Source organism: Rana temporaria, chromosome 1, assembly GCF_905171775.1.
Source record: "Rana temporaria chromosome 1, aRanTem1.1, whole genome shotgun sequence".
Classification (NCBI taxonomy): domain Eukaryota; kingdom Metazoa; phylum Chordata; class Amphibia; order Anura; family Ranidae; genus Rana; species Rana temporaria.
Window position 1 is genome coordinate 140,479,587 of NC_053489.1, and position 20,539 is coordinate 140,500,125.

At 41.1% G+C, this 20,539-nt stretch overlaps 1 protein-coding gene across 3 annotated transcripts in view; it reads right to left on the bottom strand.

Annotated features, from left to right (window-relative positions):
- MCC (MCC regulator of WNT signaling pathway) overlaps nt 1-20,539 on the bottom strand; it is a 415,517-nt gene that overhangs the window by 35,825 nt on the left and 359,153 nt on the right. For all 3 annotated transcript variants that reach the window (XM_040343573.1, XM_040343584.1, XM_040343595.1), the window contains 3 exons: nt 16,780-16,920; nt 12,612-12,712; nt 10,763-10,946 (listed from right to left, as the gene is read on the bottom strand). In XM_040343573.1, coding sequence (XP_040199507.1) covers nt 10,763-10,946; nt 12,612-12,712; nt 16,780-16,920 — 426 coding nt within the window. The remainder of the gene's footprint in view (nt 1-10,762; nt 10,947-12,611; nt 12,713-16,779; nt 16,921-20,539) is intronic.

The window sequence follows — 20,539 nt, forward strand, 5'->3', positions numbered from 1 at the left end:
TGCTATTTTGCAAGTACCTACTTTTTACAGATTTTTATTATTCAATAAATGTCAAATGTCGAAAAATGTCATTGGTAATGCATTAAGTGTGCACGCCTTCCATTTTGTTTTTGTAGTGTTTATCGGATTACCCCGTCCGAAGAGGGCAGCATCCACCCAGTCTTGGAATTTTGAAGTCCTTGTTGCACTGGAAGTGACTGCTTTTTTTAATGGTAGTACAGCAATTAGAATGAAAAGGTGGCACTGTGCCCGGTGATCTTGGACTTAGCCCATGTTGTTCATGTAGATCTCCACTACTTTAAGGTTGCCTACCCCTGTGCTTTTCTTACTCTTATGCTCTGCTCTCCTTCATCCTGGCATGCATCTCCCAAACACCACACTCTGCTCTTCTCTTCCATTGTACTGTGCCCCATGTAAAGAGAGGGAATTAATCCCGCGCCAAAAATTAAGTGGGTTAATTCGTGCTATGAAAAAGCCGTGGTTAAGAAAAACAATTATACGTGAAATAAAAGTGATTACTTTTACGCTGCTCCCCAAAAAATGGAGTGTATACCTCCTATTTAAGTGAATGGTTATGTGGTAGGGGGCGCTGTGGGAGATAGTGTCACTGAATACCAAGTGACTTACTGGTGGTAGGTGTAACATAAAATAACTGGTTTTCAAACAAATGTGTGGTTAAAACAATAAGTAAATGAATGAAATTGATTATAAATTGAATGATAATTAATAAAAATATATCATTAACAAGAACACAATCGCTATGCAGACACAAGTGATTGTCTCCACAAATGAGCCCAAAGAATAAGTGATAACTTATGGCTGTGATTAAACAGAAATTAAGTCACAATTCTGATTGGTGAAATGTCGCTGTGAATATTCCAAAATACTGCGGACAAAATCTTCTCATTCAATAAGTGCTTCTGAGTGCTCCTTCATCATAGACAAAGATCAACACCCCAAATGTGCTCCTTAGTGGTAATGCGCTTACCAGAAATGGTGGATCTCTTTACTTAAAAAGGTGGTCAAATTCGCCTATGCAGGATAATGCCTGCATACATATCATGCGTCACTGTTAGTAGGCAAACAACTTTTCCTCCAGAGGTTTATAGATGGGACATGGAACAGAAAAAAACTTCCATAGTGCAACCGGTTTATTGCAAAACAATGGTTAAAAGCATGGGCCAAGGGCATCCCCCTGAAGACGTAATCCTTAAGAAACGTACGTCGGCAGTGTAGCCTGGTCACGCTGTTTTCGATTGCACAACCATCCGGCTTCCTGCAGCAGGTGAACAGCTGACGGTGGAACGCACGCAATTGACCGACACGGAGGTGAAGGATTCCGTGTTACACTGACAGGCCTGCAGACCCAGTGCCGGGGTGGGCACTTTTTAAATGAAAGTGGCCACTTGGCCCATGCTTTTAACCATTGTTTTACAATAAACCGGTTGAACTATGGAAGTTTTTTTCTGTTCCATGTCCCATCTATAAACCTCTGGAGGAAAAGTTGTTTGCCTACCAACAGTGACGCATGATATGTATGCAGGCATTATCCTGCATAGGCGAATTTGACCACCTTTTTAAGTAAAGAGGTCCACCATTTCTGGTAAGCGCATTACCACTAAGGAGCACGTTTGGGGTGTTGATCTTTGTCTATGATGAAGGAGCACTCAGAAGCACTTATTGAATGAGAAGATTTTGTCCGCAGTATTTTGGAATATTCACAGCGACATTTCACCAATTAGAATTGTGAATTAATTTCTGTTTAATCACAGCCATAAGTTATCACTTATTCTTTGGACTCATTTGTGGAGACAATCACTTGTGTCTGCATAGCGATTGTGTTCTTGTTAATGATATATTTTTTATTAATTATCATTCAATTTATAATCAATTTATAATCAATTTAATTCATTTTACTTATTGTTTTTACCACACATTTGTTTGAAAACCAGTTATTTTAGGTTACACCTACCACCAGAAAGTCACTTAGTATTCAGTGACACTATCTCCCACAGCGCCCCCTACTGTGCCCCATGAACTGTATTGTCTCATTGACAATTTCCTTTTTTTTTGTGGTCATACTTGATCTATACTTCTTTCCTACTAATCCATCCCCTGACCTTCAAAGCTGAAGGTGGTTCCAGAAAATATGCCTCTCCTGGGAAGCTTACCTCATTTCTAGCTATTCTCTTATCGGTCTCTCTCACCTTCTCATATAATACCCAAAGTACTTTTCCCCTATACCAATTGCCTAATCCTATATGCCATTCAGTACCATCCACAAACTGGTTTATGCCTGTCCTGACTTAATTAGAAAGAGCATGGCTTAGGACCACTTTGTTCTAAGTAGCAAAACAAAGGGGGAAAAAAAGGGCTATTTATTGGAAACGGTTACATATTCTACTTATTAGAGAGTTTCATAAAAAATACTATCCCTTTCAACAGATGCCAGTTAAGCCCCATGACATTGTGCTGGAAAGTGGAAGCTCTGCTCAGCTCCAAGCTAGGCCAAAGGCTCTCAATCTGTCAACAAGGAGAGCTGAGAGAAAAATGTGGAGAAAAGATTTAATAAAAGCCCTGGTCACAGAGGACAACATAATTGCATACGGCATCATGCAGACCTCTTACTAGCTAGCCTCTTTAGAGCTGAACATGGCCACAGACTGGCACGCAGCACACTGCTGGAGCTTCCATCAAAAGTGTGGTTAAAATCCCTGTAGGATGCTGCCTTGTCTGCTGTACATTCACTCCTCTCCAAGACGAAGCCAGAGCTGTAGGCTCCAGTCCAGATCTTAATCTTATAGCCGTGTCTGCCTGCTATAAAGCTCAGCTAAAATATGACATTGGTATAAATATGCTGGCTTCCATAATCTAATAGCATTTGCCAAGATGAATGGCTTTTGTAGAAACATATTAGACTGGTGCCCCAGATATGACTTTGGATTCAGCATCATTCAGAATTTGCCTAAGTCGTTAAAATAGTACAGAGCAATAAATCAAAACATATTTCCTGTATTACAGGTAGACGCATGAAAACTGCCATAATACATCACTGGCACTTTCAGCATTATTTAATCTTAGGCAGTGTTACTGCCAAAAACGAGACAACACTTTGAGAAACGTGTTTAAAAGAAAACAACCGCTCTTTTTCCAAGTTATACGACTTCAATGTAAGGGACAATGATATGATCTGAATGGAACTGAATAAAATAGACCAGGCACATACAACTGTTGCTGTCTGGTTGACATGCAGCACCCTTGCTGCTAATTTGCATCCATTAGCAAATGCTAGTTGCCTGGCTGTCATGCTGATCCTCTTGCTTCAATACTTTGGGACAGTGACTCAGAACCAGAATACAGATAAAGACTTCTAGATTAAGGGCCAGTTCACACTGGAATGTGTGGGTTTAGGTTTTGACAGCCCATTCATTCGAATGAACTGCCAATGCATGAGGAATGCACAGAAAGTAGCACAAGCACTACTTTACCAAATGACACTGCACCAAACCGCATGTACTGTAGTACCATGTAGTTTGGTGGCTGAAAGCATGCTGCTTTTGCTAAATGCATGCACATTTGTGTGGGAATCGTTTACAGAACACACTTTTCAAGCAACCCCACTTTCGGGAACAGCACACATGTTGCAGGTCAGAGTCTTAGAACATGGGAACTCCAGAGGGTCAATATTACGGGAGCTGGCATTCTCAAAAGCAGATACAGGGCATCTCTTGGTTTATTTTAATACGTCTGTGTTAAAGACACTTTGTAACTTTGCAATAAAATTAAATATATGCAAATACAAGAAAAACCCAATCCCAATAAAAGCTAGCCAGCACTGGAAAGTATTTTACACTTAATTTCTTATTCAATACAAATGAATCAATGACTTGCATAGCGCTACACATGCGAACTGAGACCATCTGCAGCTGCTCTCTCCCCTCACTTCCTGGTCTCACAAGCTTTGCCCAGACAGCGGGAGCCATTGGCTGTCAATCAAAGCTACGGATGAGGGAGCAGGTGGTAGAACCAACTCCCGCTGTCTGTCTATAGACGCACACAGGAAGGCTCTGGAGAGAGCCCACGAATGCTAAAGGTAAGCGGATTTGATGAGCTTGGGTGTGGAGTGAACACATTGGATTAATGCACAGTGTGAAAAGCATTTTGAAGAACACCTTGGAGTATTGCACTTGCTTGTTGTATGAAGCATGGTATTTTTGTGAGTGGAATAACTTTATTTGGAAATATTTTATATAACAGTGAGCACTACGATTTACCCTTCTATTTAAGATATTAATATTTTGTGAAGAAACTGTGGATGAGAATCCTATCAGGATTAAATGTTGCAGTTGATTAAGAGTTAGTGCTATGACTAAGCACTGAACCCCAGTGCGAAACGTGTCAGGTACATACCCCACTACTTGCGTTTTTTTGTAGTGCCTTCTTTCCTTTACCATTAAAAGGCTACCTTTTTAAGTTTTTTTGGTGTGCGGCTGTCCATATCTTCTTTTCAAAGCAGTTGATTAAGAGTGGTGGAGCCCCACTTTTCGCGCCTTATGCAAACGACGTAAAATTTTCAAAATTTGACGCGGGAACGACGTCCATACTTAACATTGGTACGGCGCATGTACGCCTCATATAGCAGGGGTAACTTTACGCCGGTAAAAGCCTAACGTAAACGGCGTATCTGTACTGCGTTGGCCGGGCGTACGTTCGTGAATTCGCATATATAGCTGATTTACATATTTCTAGGTGTAAATCAGCGTACACGCCCCTAGCGGCCAGCGTAAATATGCAGTTAAGATCCGACGGCGTAAGAGACTTACGCCGGTCGGATCTAATACAAATCTATGCGTAACTGATTCTAAGAATCAGGCGCATAGATACGACAGCCCAGACTCAGAGATACAACGGCGTATCTGGAGATACGCCGTCGTATCTCCTTTGAGAATCTGGGCCACAGTATTGAAAATTAAAGAGAAACTATAATAAATTGTCAATTTAAATTTTAAATTTTTTTTTTTTACAGAAATTAAAATGTTTTTACATCTTTGGTACTGTTTTTCTTTTGCCAACATTCTGAACAGGCAGGGAAGTTAATCCTTTAAAAACTTGAAAAAAGCCTAACGCTCAACCTCCTGGCTGCAAATGAGAATGCAAAATATTTATATGCCATGTTTATCAGACTAAAACATTTCAAAAATGGTTACTTTTAATCCTAAAAATAAATACAAAGTACATACCTTAGCCCAGTGGTCATCAACCCAGTCCTCAGGGCCCACTAACAGGCCAGGTTTTATATATTACCATGGGGAGATGCAGACTAGAATATTGCAATCACTGAGCAGCAAATGATATCACCTGTGATGTATTTCAGTTATCTTGCAAACCTGGCCTGTTAGTGGGCCCTGTAGGGCAGGGTTGATGAGCACTGCCTTAGCCCACATCCCATTCAACTCTGCCCTTAGCTAATATTCCTTGGCTTCTATATCCTCCTCCCCCTTCCTCACTCCCATCACATCCCACCAAAGCCACCACCAACAGTTGCTACATCATCCCAGATATCACAAATGCCCACGATTCCCTCTCTAATCCCCCTCATTCTTTTCTACACCCCCCTAAATCTGAACTCAAAAGGAAGGAAATATCAAACCTTGCAGTGCCCCCCCAATCCCCCTCACTGCAGAGGTTAAATGGTCTAATTTTAAGTTTTTCTTACCCACCCTTCTGCTCTTGCAGGCTTCCCTTGAGGCTGTAAGACCAATTCCCTGCAGCTACTTCTCCTCTATGTTCTACCTTTCCTGAAAATAAGCTAAAAAGTGACAGATGAAGATAAGCTACCAATTGATAGGACGATGTTAAAATATACAGTATAGGAGAATTTTGTCATTGAGATTGCACATGCTTTCATTTATAATAATAATTCCTTGATATGTAGATGTAATGTTATTTACAGATGGTAATACAAAATACCAGCAGAACACAAGGATAGTGCAGTCAAGCCAATACTTAATTTTCTACATAACGGCATTTACAATAGTCATATAAAATGCTTCATGATTTGGTATTTAGCTTCCAGCTGTTTGTCATTGATAGCTGGCAGCTGTATTTAGCAAACATTGTTCTGTAATGAATGGTGCTATAATCGAAAAGAAATACAAAAAAAGCCTTTTAACAGAACTGTTAGGGGTCAGGAAAGCTGCTTATAAAGGCCTGTGCAATTGTACGGATAAAGTGACCCTTGATTTAGGACATCACACACGTTCAGATGTCTGATAGACGAAGGGGATATCAGACAGCAGTGTAACATTCTGCTGATTACAGCAGCAGAGAAGAGCTTTTCTATAGCATTGGAAAACAGGCTCATAAATCTCTAGAGGAATGGTAATCATCTGATGGTGCAGGGTTAGGTCACCCATTAACATGTCTGTCTGCAACACCGCATGATCTCAGTTATCAGCCAGGGAATAACATCCCATCACGGCTTGTATTAAGTTGCACCGTTTGTGAAGCATTAATGAGCAACCGCAGCACTATTAACAAAAAGTCCAATTCCTCCCTGTGGCGTGATGGCTGGCGTTATGAAATATTGATAATGAATATGTTTCCCAACTCAAGTTTGTGGAAATCTGAGAAACACAACTTGATGTCCTTGAATACCTTTCACGTAAACCGAGACTAGACCTCTCCCCCTTCCAACAAGCATAAATAAAAAAAAAAAGAGTTGACGCAATATGTAATATATACAGCTCAGTGGAACTCTGGAGAAAATTGGGTAAGTTCATACAATGCAGTATGCTTTGCAGATGTGTAAGAAAATAAAACGGAGCTGCAGTTAATCAGGACAAGGACAGAAAAACTGGTATGTTATTTGATATTGGGGAAAAAAAACACACTCCTATTAAAGGGGTTGTAAAGGTTTGTTTTTTATTTTCTAAATAGGTTCCTTTAAGCTAGTGTATTGTTGGTTAACGTACCTTTTCCTTCGATTTCCCTTCTAAATGTTTTTTTTCTTTGTCTAAATTTCTCACTTCCTGTTTCTCCTCAGTAAACTTGCCCCCATCATCCGAGCAGTTCTGGCTAGGGGTTAGTCAGCCAGAACAGCTTAAAGGAAGTGAGAAATTCAGACAAAGAAAACAAAGGAAAAAAACATTTAGAAGGGAAATCGAAGGAAAAGGTTAGTGAACCAACAATGCACTAGCTTAAAGGAACCTACTTGGAAAATAAAAAACAAACGTTTACAACCCCTTTAACTTCATCATATACCATATGCTTCAGGACATCTTAATGCGGCTTATTTGTGCATTGTATAGTGAGGATGTTAAGATTTACAATAGTATATCCCAGGCTCACACTGCCAGGTATGGGAGAATATTTCCCCCCCTGTGTAAGCTGCTAACAACAAAGCCTGGGGAATGCCCAGGAAAAAACCAAGCCTACTTGCTAACCAGCTCGCAGACAACCAAATAAACCTGTCTAACAGTGCGCGTCAAAAACAGGGGATTAGTCCGTACACATTTGCAGGCTGAACCTATTCTTCTCCATCATCCATATAGATTGTGCACAGGGGTGGCCATACCATGTGAGCAAATTGTGCAGCTGCACAAAGGACCTCTAGGTCTTAGGGGCTCATTTATACTAGATATCCATTGGCAGATGCAGTTAGCCTTCCCACCTGTAGGCTGCCTCATGTAGGTCGTCTCATAAGGGAATCAGTCCCTTTGAAATTTCGTAAAGTGTTTTGAGAGAAAAGGTAGCCTGATTGGACACCGAACTCTCAAAAGACCTTGGTGGTCATCTTGGGTGAGGGACTCCACATTTTGTCAGGCTCCAGATGAGGAAGGATAGCTCAGGGAAGGCTCCTTTTTCACTTCCTACACATGGTGCAAAGGTGTAGAGCTAGAGAGGATTGCAGAAACATCCTCTGCCTATTCAAAGAAGGGACACCCCTGGCAACGGTAGAAGTCCTCCAGTAATGCTGGCCATATATGGTTTGAATCTCAGATGGTTTAACAGGGACCGGCGGAGATTTGCACCATGTATGGGCAGGTTGAATGTACCCAATCGATCAACTTGGGTAAAACCAGCCTGCTGGACTTCACATGTGATTATTGCAAACTGCTGTTCTAGACAATCACCGTCTTCTCCCAGTAGGGACTGCTTCCCAGACTGCAAGTATGCTATAAACTGTGTGCAAGTATTTCCTCCCAATACAAAGTACCCAACTCAGGCCCTGCCTACATGCCAGTGAAATAGATGCTAGGACCCCCTGCCACAGTCATAGATCTAGACATGAAATGGCCTCCATCTAGTTGTAAGTTGATATAGAGTGCCCCAATCCTATTCTACCACACTATTCATATAGACATAAAGCTTGTGCACAGGTGTGGGCATGTCATGCATGCAGATTGTGCAGCTGCACAAGGGTCCCTTAGGTCCTAAGGTGCTCATTTATACTAGATGTGGGTAAATGGATGCTAGGACCCCTGCCATTTTTATGTAGACCTGGACATTACTCACTTCCATCTAGCTGTACGTTTATTCAGAGTGCCCAAAACTTGCACTGGCTCTCTGGTGCGACCACTAATACAAGTCTACACTTTCACAATAGTAAGCCACTGGGAGGGTCGAACGCAGAATGGCGTATATAAACATTTATGAGCAATGTCTGGTCACAAGCTCAGTTGTGGGCTGGTGTGATTAATACCGTTTTGTTTTCTTTCAATCCCCCAATTGGGCCTGATACAAACTACATAGAGTACACAAACTGATTATCTTTCCTATACTTCAATTAGTTGTTTCCAAGCCAAAAGATGGCAAAGTTATAACTAAAGTAGTAATTTTATAAAGAATCAGTGATTATAGGTACTGTTTGCATGGCTCTGCCTGCAATTCCTGGGACTTGTGCAGGCAAGTGGCAGGAACAGAGGTGAATGCAGTTGAGTTTTTTGGCTTAGAATCTGTATTTGCAATGTGTGTAAAGCAAAGAACTACAGGGTCTGCACATCTGGGATCAATGGGCTATTCACTGATAAAATCATTAATCATCAAAAAGTGACCGAGTCAGGCGCTCGTAACATCTGCTGCGTTATAAATATAGTGGCTGTAACTAACCTCTCCATTAAAGAATAAGTGAGGTGCAGCTAATGGAATCCAAAGTAGTGAACCTGAGTGTACTGAATAAGTATGGAAAATGATCCAGAGGACAAATGTGTAAATAATGATTATAGAAATATTTTATCACACATACATACATTATACCCCAATCTAAGAATCACTTATTTTTTTAGTATTTTTTGTTTTTATTCTATTCTTCCATTTGATGTACCAGAATTCAGTGACACCCAGGCTAGGTTGCAGTGCCAATCGCAAATACAATGCTACCTTTACAAGATCTTGCCATCAGTAGCTAGCACAATTGCCATACATGGAGGAGCAATAAAAAAAGAAAAAAAGGCGGAGGCTGTTAATACATGAGGTATTAATTACAACAGATCACAATGGCTTTGGCTAAACCCTAATATGGGATGAAAAGGGCACATAATTAAACATAATTCAACTTTTTTTTCATGGGAAAGTCTATCATTAAAAACAGAAGGATGGAAGTAACATTTTAAATGTTGTTCTAACAGTGATGGGACAAAGTACACAATGAGAAATGCACAAAAATCTTTTTTGCCACCAAACATACATGTCCTGGTTTAGCCAGAAGGGTAAATATAGGCTCCTGCATTGGGCTACTTGCTATTGGGGCAGACATGCAAGATGGCTCCTAAGCTGGGCTGTGTATGTCTATAGACACACTCAACATGGCTGGAACATCCCTCCTGCTCACTGAGCTTAACTAACCGCAACAGAAGCCAATGGCTCCCACTATTTTCAGCAAAGCCTGTGGGACCAAGATGAGAGGGAAAGACCTGCAGCCGGGCACGGCGCTGGATGGATACAGGAGTCAGGTGTGTAAGGGAGGGGAAGGAGGGAACACAAAATGGAAGGTTTGTTACCTCTAAGAGGTTACTCACCCTAAATAAAAAAATAATAAAAAAATAAACCGCTGCAGCTGCTGATTTTTAATAAAAGGACACCTACTTGTCCAGGAATCCAGTGCCGTCCTCACCCGGGCCAGTTTTTCACTGGACTTCAGGTCTCCGGCGCCAGCATGTTTGCTGTGTAAAGCTGGGACTCCTTGCAACTTTACTTGTGACGTATCCCAGAAGGCTGCGGGCAAAAGGGAGGGCGCAAACTTACGCTTGGATCGCCTATGCAATCTAAGCGTAAGTGGGAGTGGTACTTATCAAAACGAAGCATCCGCTTCCCGAAAAAAATATATATAAAAAATGTCCCAAAATGTGGAGGGGGGTTTGGGATTACATAAAGTAGAACTTCCCCTTTAGAGAGAAGTTCCACTTTAATGCAGAAAATGCAGCAAGGTTTCGGACTTTAGAACCAGTTTAATATCCTTCATTGCACTGGGTTTTACTTGATAGGCTTAGCATTGTGCACTTTTATTTAATATAAATAGAGAGACAGGTGGGTTTTGGTCATTTACAGCTACAACCGGTTTGGAAATATTAGCTAACAAAGCACATCTGTGAAGTCTAACCTTGTTCTGTCCAGTAAGGAGAGTTTAAACAATACAAGCATTATTGTATTCTAGGGTAATTTGTACATTAGTAATCATGCGTCTTACAGTATTTGTACAATATGTACATACAATATTGCTACATGAAATAATACAGTAAAGGATGTTGCTTCTCTGTAGTACCTTGTATGGCTGTTTGAAGACAGACTCTCCCATGGCTGCACACTACAGCCAGTAACTGCAAACGCTCCTCCACAGCTGCCATCCAGCTTCATTAGTAAAGCTTTAGCAGCGTTCTCTGCGGTCTTCCTGCAGTCATGTGCTCGCTTTAGCATCTGTGTGATATTCTCATCCCCTGACTGCTCAGCTGCATCACAAAACCAAAAACAAGCATTAAATGTGATCCAAAGAATGCCTTCATATCTACCGTGCGCCATTCACAACTAATGTCAATTCATTTTTGAAGGCAAGATCACAAAACTGACACAGTAAACTCAAAAAAAATACATAGGTAGGCTGCCTCTCTCCCTCTTTGCTCATGCAGTCTGGCCTGATGGGTGTTTCTACACACTCTAAAGCTTCGTACACACAATCGGATTTCCATCTGACAAATCCATGGAATTTTGCGTAAAGGGCTTTGGCCGTGAACTTGGTATGCATACAGACGGCAGAACTTTTTCAGCCAACATACACTAAACTATGTGGTTTTTCAGCTCTTTAGCTCTTTAACATACCATTTTCAGATGGTAAGTCTAGTTTATGTTCCCACTGATAGTCTACATACAAGCTTCTCACCCTATTAACATCCATGCTGTGAGATTGTTAGCAATATTCTTTATGGTTTCACGGACTTTGTCAGAGAAAATGTATATAGGCTCCTGAAGAAGCAGTTCCTTCGAAACATGTAGAGCTTTTCTCAATGCTACTGTCTAATCTCTATAGGACTTTCTCTAGTTATCAGGGGTTCCAAGTCATGTACCCTTGATTCAAGTGGCTACTATTGGATATATCAAGCTTCTAAACTGTAGGATGTTACAGTATTGTTTTTATATGCCATTTTAGAATTTATATGTGAATTGTTACAAATAAAATTAGTTTTTATCAGTGGTGCCTATAAAGTAAATTTTTCCATTTCTAATCTTTATTGCTTCAAGTCCTGATTTGGAAAAATATAAGGAAAGCCTCCATTCACCCAAAGGGCATTGAGCTTTATTTCTGGGTAACGTTTCCATCTAAGGTTAAGCACAGATTAACCTAAATTCAGCCGGTTCAGCAGGGATAAGCAGAATTTGGATCTGTGTATGGCCCCTCCTTGTTCAACAAAAGGCAAAAATTAGATTGGCTTCTGTTGAGCAGACATGCAAAAAAAAACGGACTATCAGCGGCAGCAATTGCTGATCAGTTTATCCAGACACCAGCAGGAGCCACTGTCAGAATATAATGGACTGGTGGGGGGGGGGGAGAGGATTTCGCCATTCATCGCACTTGTGTGGATGGAGAAACCGGTTATGTTTTTTTTCGTTCAGCCCACTGGTTGAACACACACACATGAACAAAAAAAAAGAAAACTTAACTGCCAGGTTTGTATTGATAATAGAAAACCTCTGGAAGTGTTCACTGAATTCAGTTCTAAGAAAAGAAAATGACCGAGCTGCAGCTTATTGGTTGGAATGTCTGCCTTGAAGCACTTCAGTGCAGGGTCTTCAGTTCATGCCCCAGTCGGGACATAATCTGCATGGAGTTTACATTTTCTCTCTCTGCTTGTGTGAGTTTCCTCAGTGAAGTTTCCAGTTTCCTCCCACACATCTAAAACACACTGATAAGTGAATGATCTCTGGTCTAAAATTGACCCTTGTATGATATTCTACTAAGTGCTCCCAAGATGGCTGCCTTACTATCTGCCCCAACAGCAGATAAAGCACATTGTGTCCTCAAAAAAAAAAAAAAAAAAGCACTACAGAAAAATAAATGTTTTTTATTTAAATGATTAATATTGGATGCTTTATAAGATTAGGAGCTTTTGAACGCTTACCTACTGATCCAACTCCAGCAGCTCTGAACTGTCCAAGAATGAGAGACTGCTCACTTTCTGCAAGTGATAGTAATAATTCATATGCCTCAATACACTGCTCACTAAAGCAGAAAAGAAGAGAAAAAAAAAGTAATCAATATCTTGAAACAGCAACTGTATATCATACAAAGACAACCATGGAGCTCCAGATATCTCACAGGTAATGGTTAAGCCACAGAACCACAGGTGACCTTAATTCATTGCTACATTATAAATGTTGACCAGTGTTACTGTGCCATCTGTGATCAAACTCCAGAATACAGGAGAGATACCGTAAATGAAGACAAAACATACTCCAGCAAAAGGGATTGCCTGCTTGTCTTTTATTGATTGCACTGGAAAATATAAGATCCTACAAATGGCTTTAGCAAGCAGTGTAAGAAACGTCATTTGTTTCTTCTATCAATAACCACACTTTATTAAAAGTTACATTAATGTATATTGGAAATCCAGTAAATCATCTATATTGCAGGATCCAAGTTCCTTTAGAAGCAGATTTACAAAGGATTCCACTGCAAATACCTAATAGTAATAATACATTCTCTAATGGATAATGTTACAACCACCATCACAGATTGACAAAGTCTTATGCTGATGAATGTTAGTTCATCACAGGGCAGCCAAGCTGGTTAGATGTCAGCCAATTAGTACGGACTATTGGTAAATAGTTGAGGGCGCTGGTTAATATTTAAAAATTGATATAATCTACTCTATGTCATATAAATATATATAAGTCCAAATGTGATATCTATATATAATGGCGAGTCCAAAATCTAAATGTATCACCCTGAAGACGTTTAAAAAACGAAACGTATGTCGGCGGCGGACCTGATCACGTGGTAGTCAACGCAAGTTCCGGACATCTGGTTGCTGTTTCGCTGGGTGGAACGCACGCCACCACGGAGGTGGAGGACAAGCGTCAATACAGACGAGCGAGCAGCCTTGGTGTCGGGACAGGCACCTTTTAATGTAAGAGGCCAATTGGATGTTTTTTATACCCTTATTTTAAATAAAAACAAGCAGTATTACGCGATGGATTTCTATATTCCTTTTTTTGCATATGTCATTATAAACTCCTGAGCAAGAGGTTGGCATTTCTCCTGTCCGATTGATGTGTATGCAGACACTAACCTGCAAATGCTATATCTGACTTTCTTTCTCACCAAAGTCGTCAGAGACATCTGGTAAGTGCATTAACCATTTGAGCACTTTGGGTGATCACAGAGATTCGAGTGTGAAGGAATTTTTCACGTTGAGCAAGATTTGGGACAATCTTTTTACTATTTGGATCACTGGATCGAGAGGAATAATTATTTATTGGGACTGCACTTTTTGAAAGTACACCGAGTACACTTTTGGTGATACATTTAGATTTTGGACTCCCCAATATATATATATCACACATGGACTTATATATATTTATATGACAGAGTAGATTATAGCACGTTTAAATATTAACCAGCGCCCTCAACTATTTACCAATATTCCAAACAAGTATCACTTGATTTTTAGAGGAGCAGCTGTATTTATATTTAATTTATGTATACACACATTTTTATTTATTAAGTGTTTGGCACGGAATTATCACTATCCAAATAGTACGGACTAAAAAGTATGTTAAGGAACTTGTTTGCTCCTTTTTGGTCTGGTAATAAGACCATTGGGAAAATGTTGGTTATATCTGTTTAATAAGTGAAAAAATAAAAAAACGTCTAAGTTCACCTTTCCAAACCTGTTACATCTGTATTTACAGTGCAACATGTTCAGCATCCCCCTCACCAAAGCAGCCTACTAACCTTTTTTTAAAAATCAGTGCCAATATGCCTATTGAAAAAGTGCAGTGTATGTGATGTTTAATACACTCTTTCCCAGAGGCATAACTAGATCCTTCAGGGCCCCGATTGCAAGAAACCATGACGGGCTCCTCTAACACCCAGGTCAGGTGTCCATGGACATCCTCCCAGAACTCTGCCTCCTGCGTTTCACCTGGGGTGTGCATCCAACACGCTCTGTGACGCAGCAGATAACGATAAAGGGCTAACCACAGCGGCCCTTTACCATGTGATCAGCTGATCACAGGTTAACAGACTTGACAGTTATCGGCAGTCATTTCTTCCCACGATGTGTGTTTGTTTGAGGAAAGGAGAGCCGTTAACCAGCAAGACTGTCAGTACAATGCTGCCAATCAATGCCCATCAGTGCTACATATCATTGCCACTTATCAATGCCCCCTATCAGTACCCATCAGCAGGACTCTGAGCTGAGAGCATCTCTCTCATACAGCTCAGAGCCTGCACTGACAGTTCCCACTCCCTCCTCCCTCACACGGACAGGACAGGAGAGAGACTATCTCCTCCTCCTCCAGCCCCTCTCCTCCTGTGTGCACTGTGGAAAGTGTTAAGCTAAGCAGCTGAATGAACTCAGATGCTTAGATTCACAGATCCCAGCCTGCATACAGGAGGAGAGGGGCAGGAGGAGGAGCAGATCGTCTTTCTCCTGTTAGAGTGAGAGGGTGGGGAGGGGGGGGGGGGACTGTCCATGCAGGCTCTGAGCCATATGAGAGAAAAGCTCTCGGCTCGGTGACTCGAATCCCGGCAGCTCAGGGGGATGTCTCACTCTTGGGAGCAGCAAGTTACTAGGCGTGCCATGTCAAGGTGTGTTCCCGAACAGCTCATCGTAGAGAAGGAAGAGAAGCGCCCAGGAGCAGCTGGATAGGTGGAGTGAGAACAAATAGAGGAATCAATTCCTGCCTCCGACAGCCGCTGAACGCCTGCAGTAGGGAAAGGAGGAGAAGTGGGCATTCAGTGGTTGCAGGTGGTGGGGATCTATTCTGCTATATGCCACCCCTCCTATTCAGCTGTACAGGGGAGGTCTCACAGGCCCCCTGGAGCATGAGGCCGGGTTGCAAGTGCGACCCCTGTAGCTGCGCCCTTGCTCATTCCTTTTCCAGCTTCTGCTGGCATTGCTGTCCAAGCTGCTAGAAAGGTCCCAGGTGTCGAGCACTTGAGATCACTCGGACTGGGACAGGAGCCAGTGCTAGAAAGAAAGCATCCGCTTGTATCAGCTCCTGCAGCCGCCACTGGCTCCATGCAATCTGATGCTCTGGGATGGCAGTCCAGAACCTGTTGATCACAATCTGGGCCTTCCAACCTGCCATCCCAGAGCATAGGCATGTGCTGCCCTGGTTTGAGGTTGCTGACCACATCAGAGTGCTACACGGGCCATATGTGACCTGGGGGCTACGGGTCAAATACCCCTGCTCTAATAGCACAAAAAAAAAATTGGCCATTAATTTTAAGAATACAAACTATATAATATTTTATGCAATTTTTAAACCAGAGTTTAAGGTCACTACTAAATGTTTAATGACAGAAAAAGTAAATCATTAACTTCCATATCATTTAACAATACAAGCCCTCTCACCAATATCACACTATACTCCCTGCTGTTTCTGGCAATATGAACATCCTTTATCCATGCTTATACAAGACCGTTTGTGTGAAGTCTCTGTATGAGGTGAGTCATTAGATCATACTCACACTCAGATATTTTTGCTTGCTGTATACCACAAATGAGCTTTGAAAATAATAATTTGACTTTTTAATGGATCCGCATTGTCCCTTGCACCCATGAAAGACAGGTCAGTGGATGACACAGGCCCTCTTCTTCTCATGGAATGACAATGCACTGCTATTTACAGCATTCTTCCATGAGTCCAGGGCAGGGCCAGGTCAGAATTTTGAAGCACTGGGCTTGCAGGACATGGGGTTGAATAATAATGGGCATCATGCAATCTGAAAGCAGAACAACATTGCATCACAGCATTGATAAATCTGTATGGGACCATTCCCTGAGATGTGGTAAGTGTAGCTTACTTGTACTTCTCTTTTTTCTAGCACTGCTGAGGGATCCAGTCAGGCCAAAAAGCTGGCGATGACCCATATACTAATTATGTCACAAGTAACCTTGTGTACATCACCGTAAGGGTTAAACTCTAAAACTAATAAGCAGTGGCAATTTTGTTCCCATGAACAGACACTTTTTCCCTTGAGCAAGAAGCCTTCTGATGCAAAGTAAACAGCATAGCATTTCACAGATAATGCATGATAACAGGTGCTCCCAGACCCACCTGTACTGCAGAGCCAGCCTCAGGGCAGTAGCATTCGATTCATATTTCCCAACCAGCATACTCATTCTCTCTGCATTGCTCTTACACTCCTCCAGTGTTATCGTCAACAAATCATTCTGGGATTTTAAGTGCTCGATTCGACTGCAATGGTAAAGAAAAAAAATCAATATTTTATTCTCTCATGTAAATCACATATATATTTGTTTTCAGAACAAACTGCACTCGATTGAAAGCAACAAATGCAGGCCAAACTACAGATCGATAAGCACTTAGGTGCTATAATAATAATTATGCAGGCCTATTGGTAAAAAGCATAGTACAGCATACTCTTAACAGAGAGTTATCTCTGTGCATTTCCAATTGAAGTCTTCATTGAGAATCTGTGCTAGAGGCTTCACTTTGCAGGATAATTTTGCTTTGTATCTGACGAATACGTTTGTCAGTATATAAAGTACCTTAAATTTGCTTTGTCCCAATATAAACAATGTGAAAAAGACAACTTTTGGACTTACTTTAAAAAATAATTTTTTGGAGTCCATTAAGGGAAACCGGAATTCAGAGACAGTCAGGTTTTACCAACACATATGGAAGGTTGAGGACACCATCTAGATTTAACAAGAAGTACAAAAATCTTACATTTTCCTTCTTGTCCATTGAGGGACAGAAGAATTTAGAAATCATGGGGATACACTTGATGTTCAAGGACAGAAGAGATCTCCGCCAAGGAGAATGACTCCACATGAAGGAACACTGAGCCTACACAAGCAAGAGGTCATGAACTCAAAACCCCACCAAAACAGAAGGAAAATGATAACTTAAGTAAGAAACCAGCCAACCTCTGATGTGGCCAACAGAAATAACACTGGAAAAAGTCCCCATGAAAACGTACAACCAGGACAAAAAAGGTAAAGATCTGCCAATCTACGTTTGAAAACCCAAGCCTCATACACCCAACCCTCAGGATACATAAAAGGAAGGTTTTGTAAGAATAAAAGAAACAAACACACATACAATTCTCACGATGGGATATCAAAAGGATAGTGACAATCCTCACAGTGTAATATTCAACAAGGAGAGTAAATTTCAGGGGTCCAACAGGAATGGTTGAAAGACCAGGGCCAGCTACCAACCATGAAGTTAGCCTGGCTGAAGAAAGGGAGCTCTACAGATACTCCTACAAGAATAGGCAGGGATGAAGGCATATTGTAACCCTGGGCTGGTGTACAAGAACACCAGAACAACAAGAGGATGAGCACAGACCTATACACATCCGCTGGGGTCTGCCAGAAGAATTCAAGGTCTGCCTAATGTTGATCCAAAACATGTTTCTAAGAATCACGTGGTCCAGAAAAGTATCCAAATCGTCCTAAACATGAGTGTAACATGAAGCATGGTCACAAAGGCGGCGTTCCCTTTTGGTACAAACAATGAAAAGAGAACTCAAAATACATACTAACTGAAACCAAAGTAGAATTTCCCTTTAAATACAACTTAGTGGAAGCCATTTCCAACTGCTTAGCCTTATGGTGATTATTGGTGGAAACTTTCTAGAATATTCTCATGACAGCTAGGCGATGCGTACATTTTTATTCTGTTCTCAGTGGCAGGCACTCATATATAACATGCCAATACATCTCCAACAAGACCTTCTTAATATTTGAATTTCAGTAATGGTTCCATGAAGGTAGAAAGTAAGCTCATCATTAATGATTTTTTTTTTTTAATCATTCACTATAGCTTATAAGGATAAGAATGTATACTGACTGGTAAGCCACAAGCCTTGTCCAGCTCACCACATTTCACTGGTAAGTTCATCTACAAAAGCCAGGCCTCTGCTTCAAAACCATGTATTCTTTTCCTCATGCCCTCATTTTGATTGCTCATAAACAGAAGATAAAATTATACCTAGGACGTAATATGTATTCTAGAGATGTAAAGCTGCTAGTCTATACAATTTACATATATCCAAACACCAAGTATCATAGCATAAAACAGACAGAAAATCATTACGGCTCCCTGAAGGATAAAGCCTGGAGATGGTCTCACTTCTGCTCACCTGGAATCCAGATGGTAGGAATGATAGAGCTCTCACTCATAGATTAAGAGCAGATTTATCCTTGCATAAGAGAGCTTTTCAGATGTTCCCTACCTGTATTTTACTGATTGTTAGACATAATGGTTTGCTGCAAACCGTTACATCTGCAATGTGTGCAAAGCTTTCTTAAAAAACAAGCTCACTGGGAATACAGACTGTTTTCCCTTTACATCTCTGTGTGGTAGCGCCAGTAAGGTTATATGCCATTACGTCCAGCGTTAAAAGCACCAGACGTCACTAGCAAATGCTGATCGTATTTCTTTAGCTTACGAAATGTCACATCAGAATTGTAACAATCAAATGTCCCCGGTTTGACATGTTTTACTGTGAGAAAATTATTACAGTGCTTTATCCCTGTCTAGAAATAAACTTTTTTTTTCTTGGAACCAAGTAAAACCACTTGACAGCATATATTTATATTTCTTTATTTTGCTTCTTCTGTGTTTCCTTTCTTCTGTCTATACAGAACTGTCTTTAACATCATTCAATAAAGTGTTTGCTGTCATACAGCATCTAGAAGGATAATAAAAGCTGTAAACTGACAGCTACAGTGTTTTTTTTATCTCAGATTATAAAATATTTTGTATGATTCCAATATTCCAGGTGGTTCCTGAGAAAAGAAACACAATTATATCTTTTTTGTAACAAATGTATTTGATAAGGTCTGAATGGCTACTTATCTCTTATGCCGCGTACGGACATCAAAACCGTGTTTTTTTTTCTGACAGATGTTGGCTCAAACTGGTCTTGCATACACACGGTCACACAAATGTTGTCGAAAATTGCGAACGTCAAGAACGCGGTGACGTACAATACTACGACGAGCCGAGAAAAATTAAGTTCAATGATTCTGAGCATGCGGCAAATTGCTTCCGAGAATGCATCAAATTGATTCCGATCTAAATTTCTGACAACAATTTTTGTTGTCGGAAATTCCGACAGCAAATGTCCGATGGAGCATACACAGTTGGATTTTCCGACAACAAGCTCACATCGAACATTTGTTGTTAGAAATTCTGACCGTGTGTACGCGGCATTACAGTCTTCTAAAAAACAGCACCCCCTATTCTACAGCCATTTGTGGACAGCAGTCTGACCGCAAAAAGAAAGTTGTTCCCAAAGAGAATATTTATGCTCGTCACTGCAGATAAAAGTTGTCCTTTGTCCCAAGAAACCCAAGGGTGTGTGCTGCGAAGAATCTTCTCTGTTACTACATAGGAGAGCTCTTAAAGCGGGAGTTCACCCAATTATATATTTTTTTATCTTTTCACCTTAGATGGATGCTCGTTTTGTCTAGGGGAATCGGCTAGTTGTTTTAAAATATGATCCGTACTTACCATTTTCGAGATGCATCTTCTCCGTCGCTTCCGGGTATGGGTCTTCGGGAGCGGGCGTTCCTTCTTGATTGACAGTTTTCCGAGAGGCTTCCGACGGTCGCATCCATCGCGTCACTAGTAGCCGAAAGAAGCCAAACGTCGGTGCGGCTCTATACTGCGCCTGCGCACCGACGTTCGGCTTCTTTCGGAAAATCGTGACGCGATGGATGCGACCGTCGGAAGCCTCTCGGAAGACTGTCAATCAAAATAGGAACGCCCAGTCCCGCAGCCCATACCCGGAAGCGGCGGAGAAGATGCATCTCGTAAACGGTAAGTACGGATCATATTT